This window comes from Mustelus asterias, chromosome 20 (genome assembly GCF_964213995.1).
Source record: "Mustelus asterias chromosome 20, sMusAst1.hap1.1, whole genome shotgun sequence".
Taxonomy (NCBI): Eukaryota; Metazoa; Chordata; class Chondrichthyes; order Carcharhiniformes; family Triakidae; genus Mustelus; species Mustelus asterias.
Window position 1 is genome coordinate 34,342,962 of NC_135820.1, and position 12,898 is coordinate 34,355,859.

General features: G+C 47.0%; 1 protein-coding gene across 1 annotated transcript in view; it reads left to right on the top strand.

Moving 5' to 3' along the window:
• Window positions 1-12,898, top strand: part of quoa (quattro a) — a 129,415-nt gene that overhangs the window by 96,794 nt on the left and 19,723 nt on the right. The window contains exons 18-19 of the mRNA XM_078236058.1: window positions 331-501; window positions 7,796-7,973. Coding sequence (XP_078092184.1) covers window positions 331-501; window positions 7,796-7,973 — 349 coding nt within the window. The remainder of the gene's footprint in view (window positions 1-330; window positions 502-7,795; window positions 7,974-12,898) is intronic.

Here is a 12,898-nt window from a genome sequence, read left to right on the forward strand (position 1 = left end):
CTCACTAGAGCCTGCACAGTTGTCATTAACCCACAGGGAGTTCCCATCTATTTCGTTTATCAGTTCAATTTAAGTGTTCATAACAGCACCATGGCAGCCCTGAGTACATCTTCATATCTTCTCAAACTTGCTAGAAGCTATTTTGAAATCACACCACTCTTACCAATTTTCCATTTTGTCCAAATTTTAAACAGCTGATTGATTGTCAGAGCAAGTCACAAACCGGAAAATCCAGCAGCAACTACAATGGAATGACCTCATTTTTCTGCTTGAATTAATCAATTCTTGCAACATGGAACAGAGTGCTAATGCCAAACATCTTGTTCCTAGGTGAACCTAAAGGAGCAGGGCCAGTTGTTACGTCAAGATGAATTTGTTGTATGGTGCGGGCGAAGGAAATGGTACAGACACATCTTCCTCTTTGACGAACTCATACTCTTCAGCAAGACCAGAAAAGCAGAAGGAAGCAATGGCATCTATATTTATAAACAGTCCTTTAAGGTAGAGTTTGTACATTTTCTAGTCTTCTCAACTATACTGTTTGATGGAAATAAGATATATTTAATAGAATATCAAATATTCTGCTTAATATTAGATGGCCCAATTGGGAATTTTTGCATCTGGGACGACATATAAACTGTGTGAGGATATTGTGAAGATAGCCTATGAATTAGCTTGAACCTTTAGGTAGCCTTTTCAATACATTAGCATGAAAGCTTTAATTAACAAGCAAAGTTATGATGTTATAACACCACTACTTATCTCATGCTTGTATATTTGTGTTTAACCTATTTTCCTGCAAGACCTTTAGAGTTTTTAAAGACTTTAAACTATCTGGCTGGAATAAAATTATTTTGATAAAGTACTGTTAAAGGCATTAATTAAATTATGGCAAACTTATAATTAGTTAATATTGGCTAAATTCTATTGCCTTTTCTCTTGAGAAGTTGAATGTTATGTTTTATTGCAGGTACAGCAGGTTAGGTTGATTTTTGGGGGGCTGAGTTAGAACCATTGCAATTTAAGTTTAGTTTCTGTAAGCAAGGATAAGGTCAGAGTGTAAGGCGCATGCTCATTTCAACATTAGATCAATTAGTAGCTTTCTCGGTTTTTACAGATTGTTCTAGCTGCATCTGTAACAAAATGGTGGCTGATACTACAACCTAATGGGCCTGTGTGGTGAACCATCGTTGGTTGCCACTGTGGGGGTTGTATAATGTTGTTGGGTTAGGGTGTTTACCTGTGGTAGATGTTGTTATGGCACATCCCGGTCGGGCCCCGCCTCCTGGGGAGAGGTATAAGACCCTCTGCTCCGGCGGGACCCCTCCAGTCTGAACTGGTGTACTCGTGTTAGTTAGTTCCATTGTTTGCTAATAAAAGCCTTCAATAGCTGAAGCCTTGTTCCACGTGCTTGATTGTCGCGCATCAATTTTATTAGCAAACATAAAACTCTCAACAGTAAAAGGGAGTATGGAACAAATATTAAAACCAGAACGTCTGGCGCTGGACCCACGTGCGGTCGGTGCCGCTAACACCTTCGACCACTGGTGGAAGTGTTTCGAAGACTACCTGGCAGCCTCTGTAGCTGTTACTACAGACGATGACAAACTCCAGGTCCTCCACGCGAGGGTAAGCGACACGATTTATCTTGCGATTCGTGCGGCCACCACTTACCCGAGGGCCATCGAGCTCTTGAAGAAACGATATACGAGACCACCCAACGAGATACACGCTCGTTACCTCCTCGCTACACGACGTCGGCAGTCGGGCGAAACCATGGAGGACTACGCCAATGAGCTCTTGCAGCTTGCCAGGGGTTGCGATTGTAAAGATGTGTCAGCAGAGCAATATATGTACGACCTCGCTCGAGATGCGTTCGTAGCAGGGGTAGGGTCCTCGTACATCCGGCTTAAGTTATTAGAGAAAGGGAACCTCAACTTGACCCAAGCGATGGAGATGGCTGAGATGCTGGAAGCAGCGTCGAAAAGCTTGGCTCTGTACCCCGAAGACCACGCGGAGACAACGTGGCAAGAGCAAGCACAAATCCCTCCTCGCCCCACGGGCTCGCGCTCCCATATCGATCCGACGACGGCGGCAGCTCCAGGCGGCCAGCGATGCTATTTTTGCGGCGGGGCCAAGCATTCACGGCAGCAGTGTCCTGCAAAAACGGCAATCTGCAGCCAGTGTGGTAAAAAGGGCCACTATGCTAAAGTTTGCAGGTCGAAGCCCAAAAACGGCAGTGCAGCCTGTGACCCTCCAGAGCGGAGACAATCTCCTTCGGCGTCGCAGTACCCACGAGGTCCGACCACATGCGAATCCAGGACGGCGCCATCGTGGCTGACGGAGGAGGAGGAAGACCACCAGGAGTCGCTACGTTTGGCGCCCTCACCCACGTGCGATTCATGGGGGCGGCCATCATGGTCAACGACGACTAGGAGCGACCAGCAGGGGTCCTCAGCATCAACCTCGGCTGCATGCAGTGACGCCCGGGGGCCAACGGTGGCGTCGATCTCTCTGGACCAGACAAAGCATCACAGGCTTGATAATTCCATGATGAACATCAAGGTAAATGGTCGTACTGTGTATTGTCTGTTTGACAGTGGGAGCACCGAGAGTTTTATTCACCCTGACACTGCAAAAAGGTGTGGACTCCGGGTTCTACCTGCCAAACAGACAATTTCCATGGCATCACGGTCCCGGTCTGTACCGATCCAAGGACGTTGTATGGTAACCCTAGAGGTACAGGGCACAATTTACGAGCAATACAGGCTCCTTGTGTTACCGCACCTTTGTGCACCAATTCTCCTCGGACTAAATTTTATGGTCCACATGAAGAGTGTGATCCTACAGTACGGTGGGCCACTCCCTTCACTGGCAGTAGGGAATCAGCCGCAGCCTCCAAATTGCCCAAAGCGCCCCGCATGCAATCTCTCCACACTAAAAATCACCACACCTTCTTTATTTAAGAATCTGGTACCAGGCTGCAAGCCCATTGCTACTAAGAGTAGGCGTTACAGCGCTGAAGACCGGATCTTTATCAGATCTGAGGTTCAGCGGCTCCTCAAGGAAGGGATCATACAGGCCAGTGCTAGTCCGTGGAGAGCGCAGGTCGTGGTGGTTAAAAGCGGGAACAAACCTCGGATGGTCATCGACTACAGTCAGACCATTAACCGTTATACGCAGCTGGATGCGTATCCTCTCCCGCGCATTTCTGATATGGTCAATCAGATTGCGCAGTACCGGGTGTTCTCTACCATAGACCTTAAGTCCGCCTACCATCAACTCCCCATCCGCCCAGAGGACCGACAATACACGGCTTTTGAGGCGGATGGTCGTCTATACCATTTTCTCAGGGTTCCATTTGGTGTCACCAATGGGGTCTCGGTCTTCCAGCGTGCTATGGACCGAATGGTGGACCAGAACGGGTTGCGGGCTACCTTCCCGTACCTGGATAACGTCACCATCTGCGGCCATGACCAGCAGGACCATGACACGAATCTCCAACACTTTCTGCGCACTGCATCTCGCCTGAATCTGACCTATAACAGGGAGAAGTGCGTATTCCGTACGCGCAGGTTAGCTATCCTTGGATACGTGGTGGAAAACGGGGTCATTGGCCCTGATCCAGATCGTATGCGCCCCCTTACTGAACTTCCCTTGCCCGCTAGCACAAAAGCACTGAGGAGATGCCTCGGCTTCTTTTCGTATTATGCGCAGTGGGTCCCCAACTACGCGGACAAAGCTCGTCCGCTCATCAAGTCCACGACCCTCCCACTCACGCCGGAGGCCCAATTGGCCTTCAAGGCTTTGAAAAGCGACATTGCGAAAGCCACGATGCACGCGGTGGATGAATCCATCCCTTTCCAGGTGGAAAGTGATGCATCTGATTTCGCCCTAGCCGCCACACTAAACCAGGCAGGCAGGCCCGTTGCGTTCTTTTCCCGCACCCTTCAAGGCCCCGAAATTCGGCACTCAGCGGTGGAGAAGGAGGCTCAGGCCATTGTGGAGGCCATCAGACACTGGCGCCATTACCTGGCGGGGAAGCGGTTCACCCTGATCACGGATCAACGATCCGTGGCGTTTATGTTCAGTAACACGCAGAGGGGCAAGATCAAGAACGATAAGATCTTGCGGTGGAGAATTGAGCTCTCCACCTATAATTACGATATTATGTATCGTCCAGGGAAGCTCAATGAGCCCTCGGATGCCCTCTTGCGCGGAACATGCGCCATCATGCAGGAGGACCGCTTGAAGGCCCTCCACAATGACCTGTGTCATCCTGGAGTCACCCGACTCTACCACTTCGTAAAAGCCCGCAACCTGCCCTACTCGGTGGAGGATGTCAGGTCAGTGACGAGAAGCTGTCGGATTTGCGCGGAATGCAAACCGCACTTTTATCGACCGGACCGGGCACAATTGGTCAAGGCCACTCGCCCCTTCGAGAGGCTGAGTGTGGATTTTAAGGGCCCCCTTCCCTCAACGGACCGGAATTGTCTATTTTCTCAATATAATAGACAAGTACTCCCGGTTCCCGTTTGTTGTCCCCTGTGCGGACATGTCGACTGCCACAGTGATTAAGGCATTCAGTGATCTTTTTACCCTGTTCGGGTACCCCTGCTACATACATAGCGACAGGGGCTCGTCGTTCATGAGTAACGACTTGAGGCAATTCCTGCTCTCATACGGGATTGCCTCTAGTAGAACCACGAGCTACAACCCTCGGGGTAACGGACAGGTGGAGAGGGAGAATGCTACAGTCTGGAAGGCTGTCCTACTGGCGCTGAAATCCAGGGGCCTTCCAGTCTCCCGTTGGCAGGAGGTCCTTCCAAATGCGCTTCATTCCATCCGCTCCCTCCTGTGTACGGCAACCAATGCTACTCCCCACGAGAGGATGTTCTCATTCCCTCGGAAGTCGTCCTCGGGGATCTCCTTACCAGCCTGGTTGACGTACCCAGGACCCGTCCTTCTGCGGCGACATGTGAGGGCCCGCAAGTCCGACCCCTTGGTCGAACCGGTCCAACTCCTCCACGCCAACCCTCAGTATGCCTATGTAGCATATCCTGACGGGCGAGAGGACACAGTCTCGATTCGAGACCTGGCGCCCGCAGGGGACGTAGCAACTCCTGTCGCTCCCATACCCCCTGTCACGAATCCCCTATCACTTATTTCTTCCCCAGACGTGGCGCGGTCAGCACCGGGACCAGTGCATAACAGTTATACTCCCATGTACAGCTTGCCTGAGACTTGGAGATCGGCGCCACCACAGAAGGTTCCAGGATCCCCTGCACCATCGCCTCACCAGGGTCAACCGGCCCGGGAGTCCTCGAGGGGACAGCCGGACGCTGTTTTGGAGAGAACGCCACCGCAAGCACCTGCTCCGGTGTCGCAACCGGTGTTGAGGAGATCACAGCGACGGTGCGGTCCTCCAGACCGTCTGGACTTGTGAATTTTGTACATATGTGACCTGTTTTCGCACCCCGCTGGCCTTTGTTTTTAAAGGAGGGGTGAATGTGGTGAACCATCGTTGGTTGCCACTGTGGGGGTTGTATAATGTTGTTGGGTTAGGGTGTTTACCTGTGGTAGATGTTGTTATGGCACATCCCGGTCGGGCCCCGCCTCCTGGGGAGAGGTATAAGACCCTCTGCTCCGGCGGGACCCCTCCAGTCTGAACTGGTGTACTCGTGTTAGTTAGTTCCATTGTTTGCTAATAAAAGCCTTCAATAGCTGAAGCCTTGTTCCACGTGCTTGATTGTCACGCATCAGCCTGCACTGCACAAAACAACATATATTAGCAGACCTACCACACACTTCTCATATATTGGGGTAGCATGTTGGCACAGTGGTTAGCATTGCTGCCTCAGCACCAGGGACCCAAGTTTGATTCCCAGCTTGGGTGATTGTGCAGAGTCTGCACGTTCTCCCTGTTTCTGTGTGGGTTTCCTCTGGGTGCTCCGGTTTCTTCCCACAGTCCAAAAGACATGCTAAATTCTCCCTCAGTGTACCTGAACAGGTGCAGGAGTGTGGTGACTAGGGAAATTTCACAATAACTTATTTGCAGTGTTAATGTAAGCCTACTTGTGACACTAATACATAAACTTTAAACTTTTAAAACTTTGAAACACTTGAAAACTTTAACATAACACCTATAGTAACATGAAGCATGCAATATATTCTTCTTCTTGCCTATCTATAACCTATATGACACCATCTCTTCAGCATCCACTTGAGTAGAATCTAAAAGTGGAAAGGGGTTGTATGGGTGGAGTAAGAGTCATCCATTTTCCAAGTAAAATTAATACTCGAGTAAAATTAGTTGCTGACTCTTTCAAAAAATGTGGAGATGTGTGGCTTTTGCTACCAAATAAACCTGTTGGACTTTAACCTGGTGTTGTTAAACTTCTTACTGTCTTTCAAAAAAGACAGCACTGTGGCATTATGGGCTGAATGGCCTCCTGCTGTGCTGTCAGATGCTATGAAGTTTAGCTGTGCTAATATTGTCGACTTTAAGGGTCACAAGTTTCATTGCTCAACAAATATAGACCCAGTCAGTTGGAGTTTAATTGTTTTCGCTCAGTGAACTTTGCTGTTTGGAATACATTTGTCAGTCTCAAGTTGCAGGACAGAAGTAAAGTTTATTTATTAGTAACAAGTAGGCTTACATTCACACTGCAATGAAGTTACTGTGAAAATCCCCTAGTCACCACACTCGGGCCCCTATTCGGGTACACTGAGGGAGAATTTAGCATGGCCAATGCACACAACCAGCACGACTTTCAGACTGTGGGAGGAAACCAGAGCACCTGGAGGAAACCCACGCAGACACGGGGAGAACATGCAAACTCCACACAGACAGTGGCCCAGCCGGGAATCAAACCCAGGTCCCGGGTGTTGTGAGGCAATAGTGCTAACCACTGTGCCACCCATAGGGTTTAGGCAGAAAACATCCAGCACTCTAAGATTGTTATGACCCTGCAACAAAGGATAATGTCTGAATTCTATCCCACACACACAGATGAAGAATATTTTAACAATTCTGTCTATGTATCTGTCTGTCTATCTCTGATCTCATTGAAACTTACAAAATTCTTACAGGGCGTGATGGGGTGAATTGACTTGAAATATTCTTGAACTTGTTATCACGTGTGAATCAAGTGCACTGATCTTTACTCCACTGTGAACTGTTACAGCAGAGTTCAGTCACAACTTAGAAAAGATTGAATCCTTGTATGCATTGTGCCTAACAAGATGAAGTACATGTAATGTCCTGTATGTTAATTAAATACAGTTACATACTATCAGGATTAGTTACTAATCTGTAGGTGAACTGTATCATTGCTCATGTAAAGTCTGGAACACAGTTGCGCTGCTCAATTTTGTCAAATCTGACCTCTGTTCCTCTGTCTGTGGGGGAAGTCTATAATATGGCAGTCTGAAGGCAATTTGAGGACTACTGCAGTATGTACTGGTTCCTGATCCAAAAACTGCCATTAATTTGCTAAAAGATTGTTTTTGTTTTTGCAATTACAAGAAAAAGACACTTTGAAATGTGATGCATTGATTGATTGTGATCTCTGGAGTGTGATAGATGGAAGACTTTTCTGTATTCCTTACATCAGGAGATTATTTGTTGTGTTAGAACTATACCATAAATATAGAAGATGCTGATCCTGTTTAGAAGATGGTGGGTAAGCCACCAATGGATAAAGAAATGCAAAGTAAACTAAAATGGATTGCTGTAATTGACGTAATTAATGTTGACTTATGGTGTGATGTGACAAATCATTTTGCATTCCAGACTTCTGAAATCGGAATGACTCATAACTCTGGTGAAAGTGGCCTGTGTTTTGAAATTTGGTTCAGAAGACAGAAATCCCGGGATACTTACATTCTTCATGCTCCAACTCCAGAGATAAAACAAGCCTGGATAGATGACTTGGATAAGATATTGCGCAGTCAAGCTGAGAGAAACAGGGGTCAGTAAATTAATAAGACTTAATTGATAAGTAGGTGACTGCTGCAAGGCCTGTAATAATCTAGAGCAAGCTCAACCCTCCTACCACCCCCCATTTAGATTAATATATTTTGTATTGTTGTAATCTTTTTTTTTCTCACAATGTCATCTTTTTGGTACTTGGTGATGGCTTGAACACATTTTGTTGTAATGTCATTGAACACACGATGCATGCTTTTGTGGCTATTGATAGAGAAAGGTGGAAGAAAATTTCTGATTTCTGGTGAATAGATAGTTCAATCCCTTGCAACATTCCCAACAAGGTACAGAGGGCCAGCACAACCATTACCATTATTCTAAACAATTTCTCTCTGAAACGTATAGATAGTGGATGTGGGGTTGACATCATTTCTCATTGAGTGTTGACCAACACGCTTCACAAACCTAAATTTAGTTCTATTGGATCAAGCTTGTCCAGACTTATCACATTATGAATCTTTTGTGGAAAATGTCAACAGAAAGAAAACCTACAGCAACGCAGCCACACAAGAATCTTACTGCAGTTGCATGAAGTTGTTTGGTGATGGGTCACTTTAAGAGGTTCTTACAGAAAGCATTGTATCTTGTGCTCTTTGTGGTGACAACGCAATCTGAATTACCTCTAATATTATTTCAAAACAATTTCAAAATGTCTACTAAAAGGCAGAACATTCCCCTTAGCAATGTGAAGTGTGCTTATTTAATGAACATGTGGCCTAAAGTTTTAAAATCAGGTTCTGATGCTTTTCTCTTATCTCCCCGGGTTTAATTGGTGGTTGTGCCTTCAGCTGTCCAGGTCCTAAGCTCTTCCCTTCCTAACTTTCCTCTTTTAGGCATTCCACCTGTTCAACCTAGCGAGACAGAGGAGGGGCCAAAAGAGGTGGGGGAGTAGCGGTATTGGTTGGAGAGCATATTACAGCGGTGCAGAGGGAGGACAATTCGGAGGAGTCATGTAGCGAGTCACTCTGGGTGGAGCTTAGAAACAGGAAAGGCGCAGTCACTATGTTGGGGGTGTACTACAGGCCCCCCAACAGCCCAAGGGAAGTGGAAGAATGGATATGTCAGGAGATACTGGATAGGTGCAGGAAATATAGGGTTGTTGTAGTGGGAGACTTCAATTTCCCTGGTATAGACTGGAAATCGCTGAGGGCAGGGACTCTGGATGGGGAGGAATTTGTAAAATGTGTACAGGAGGGTTCGTTGGAACAATATGTGGACAGCCCAACTAGAGAGGGGGCTATACTGGACCTGGTACTGGGGAATGAGCCCGGTCAGGTCTTCAAAGTTTTGGTTGGGGAACATGTGGCAAATAGTGACCACAATTCTGTTAGCTTTAGGATAGTGATGGAAAAGGATGAGTGGTGTCCCAAGGGTAAGGTGTTGGATTGGGGGAAGGCTAACTTTATTGGGATCAGGCAGAAATTGGCAGCTCTTGATTGGGAGAGGCTGTTTGAGGGTAAATCCACATCTGGTATGTGGCAGTCTTTTAAGGAACGGTTGTTAGGGCTACAGGACAAGCATGTGCCTGTAAAAAAGAAGGATAGGAATGGTAGGATTAGAGAACCGTGGATAACCAGGGAAATTGAGGGACTGGTCAAAAGGAAAAGAGAGGCGTATGTTAGGTCCAAGCAGCTAAAAACGGAGGGAGCTCTGGAGGAGTACAATGAAAGTAAGAAAATACTCAAACGGGGAATTAGAAGAGCAAAAAGGGGTCACAAAATGTTCTTGGCAGACAGGATTAAGGAGAATCCCAAGGCATTTTATTCATACGTTAGGAACAAAAGGGTTGTTAGGGAAAAAATCGGACCTCTCAGGGACAAAAGTGGGGACTTATGCTTGGATCCCAAAGAAGTAGGGGAGATCCTAAATGAATACTTTGCGTCGGTATTCACAAAGGAGAGGGATGTGTTGACTGGGAGTGTCTCGGAGGGGAGTGTTGAACCGTTGGAGAAAATCTCCATTACAAAGGAGGAAGTGTTAGGTTTGTTAGAGAATATAAAGACTGACAAATCCCCAGGGCCTGATGGAATCTATCCAAGGCTGCTCAGGGAGACGAGAGGTGAAATCGTTGGGCCTCTGACGCAAATCTTTGTCTCGTCACTGGACACAGGTGAGGTCCCAGAGGATTGGAGGATAGCCAATGTGGTCCCGTTATTTAAGAAGGGTAGGAAGGATAACCCGGGTAATTATAGGCCGGTGAGCTTGACGTCCGTGGTGGGGAAGTTGTTGGAGAAGATTCTTAGAGATAGGATGTATGCGCATTTAGAAAGGAATAAACTCATTAACGATAGTCAACATGGTTTTGTGAGAGGGAGGTCATGCCTCACTAACCTGGTGGTGTTTTTTGAAGAAGTGACAAAAATGGTTGACGAAGGAAGGGCCGTGGATGTTGTCTATATGGACTTTAGTAAAGCGTTTGACAAAGTCCCTCATGGTAGGCTGGTGAAAAAGGTTGGATCCCATGGGATAAAGGGGGAGGTGGCTAGATGGGTGGAGAACTGGCTTGGTCATAGAAGACAGAGGGTGGTAGTGGAAAGGTCTTTTTCCGGCTGGAGGCCTGTGACTAGTGGTGTACCGCAGGGCTCTGTATTGGGACCTCTGCTGTTTGTGATTTATATAAATGATCTGGAAGAAGGAGTAACTGGGGTGATCAGTAAGTTTGCGGACGACACAAAACTGGCAGGACTTGCAGATAGTGAGGAACATTGTCAGTGGCTACAGAAGGATATAGATAGGCTGGAAATTTGGGCAAAGAAATGGCAGATGGAGTTCAATCCTGAAACTTGCGAAGTGATGCATTTTGGTGGGAATAATGTAGGGAGGAGCTACACGATAAATGGAAGAACCATAAAGGGTGTAGAGACGCAGAGGGACCTGGGTGTGCAAGTCCACAGATCTTTGAAGGTGACGTCACAGGTGGAGAAGGTGGTGAAGAAGGCATATGGCATGCTTGCCTTTATAGGACGGGGCATAGAGTATAAGAGTTGGGGTCTGATGTTGCAGATGTATAGAACGTTGGTTCGGCCGCATTTGGAATACTGCGTCCAGTTCTGGTCGCCACACTACCAGAAGGACGTGGAGGCTTTGGAGAGAGTACAGAGGAGGTTTACCAGGATGTTGCCTGGTATGGAGGGGCTTGGTTATGAGGAGAGATTGGGGAAACTGGGGTTGTTCTCCTTGGAAAGACGGAGGATGAGGGGAGACTTAATAGAGGTGTATAAAATTATGAAAGGCATAGATAGGGTGAACGGTGGGAAGCTTTTCCCCGGGTCGGTGGTGACGTTCACGAGGGGTCATAGGTTCAAGGTGAAGGGGGGGAGGTTTAACACAGATATCAGAAGGACATATTTCACACAGAGGGTCGTGGGGGCCTGGAATGTGTTGCCGGGCAAGGTGGTGGAGGCGGACACACTGGGAACGTTTAAGACTTATCTAGACAGCTATATGAACGGAGTGGGAATGGAGGGATACAAAAGAGTGGTCTAGTTTGGACCAGGGAGCGGCGCGGGCTAATTGTTCCTGGTTTCTCGTTTCCAGGCTTCATTCTATGATCATCTTGCTGGTGCCAGTACAGAGCGAGACTGCGGATAGTTGGGAACCTGTCTCGGGGGCAGGGAATTCATATGGTGTTCGTGGAAGTGGAAATGACTAGGGTTGGGAAGCATTTTCCGATCAGGGCCATTGTGATCTCCTGGACTCGTTTCGATCGCCTCAGGGGGTCGGAGAGGAATTTCCCAGATTTTTTTTCCCCATATTGGCTCTGGGGTTTTTCACTCTGGGTTTTCGCCTCTCCCTGGAGATCACATGGTCTGGAATGGGGGGGTGGGGGTGAGTTAATAGGTTGTAATGAACAAAGCATCGTAGCTGTGAGGGACAGCTCGGTGGATAGGATATTGGTATGTAGATAGGCTGGAAAATTGGGCGGGGATCCTGGATTCAGGATTCAATCCTGGACCGGGGAGCGGCGCGGGCTTGGAGGGCCGAAGGGCCTGTTCCTGTGCTGTATTGTTCTTTGTTCTTTTGGTTACCTGTCCTAATATCTCCTTATGTGCTTTGGTGCCAAATTATACCTGATAATGTGCCCCTGAAGCGGCTTGGGATGTTTTTGCTATGTTGAAGGTGCTCCAAAAGTATAAGTTGTAGTTGCTGTCGTGTTAGTCTTTCCAAGCCTAGCCGGGAGAGGCTAAGAATGCTCTTCTCTAATTTGTTTAAAAGAGCTCCAGTGATGTCCAGTTGGTTATGTTGGTGCTGAGTTTCGCTGGCTTAACTCAGTGGGAATTCAACAGTTAGTCTCAGAATCCCATAGACAGATGGTGGTGGCTGCGGTAGGGGGCGACCAACCAGATTGTCAACTCTATATGTCGCTGAAGTCTACTTGAAGTGCCGATGTGGGGGTATCAAGGGAATTAGCAGCTTAAACTTGGCTGTGACATTGCCATGATCAAATGACTGGTTGGCACTGACCGCCAAGGCACATTTTGGAAATAGGGGGTAAGTGCCAGGAGGATTGCCAGTGATGTTACCCCAATATGAGTTCTAGCTTGCAATCGTGTAATAAGGGAAGGAAAATATTTAATATGCCTGCCTTTCTTAAAAAATCTATGCATGTTTCATTTTTCCATAATTGTGCTGGCAGTATTAAGTAACTGTTTAAGCATAGGATCTAGTCAGCAATTAGAATGTTTGAGTATGAGCATCCCTATACTCATTCTGAACTATCATTGTAAACACTAATAAATTAATGACTTTGATTAATTGAAATAACTTAATAAATTCCCATGGAATTCCAAATTAAAATGTGAATCCCAAGATTATATCCACCATCGGTGGAGTATTGTGCAGTATTAAAAACTGGCAGTGACCTGTAAAACAATTTGTGATCAAATTAGTATTGTTATTGCAACAGTA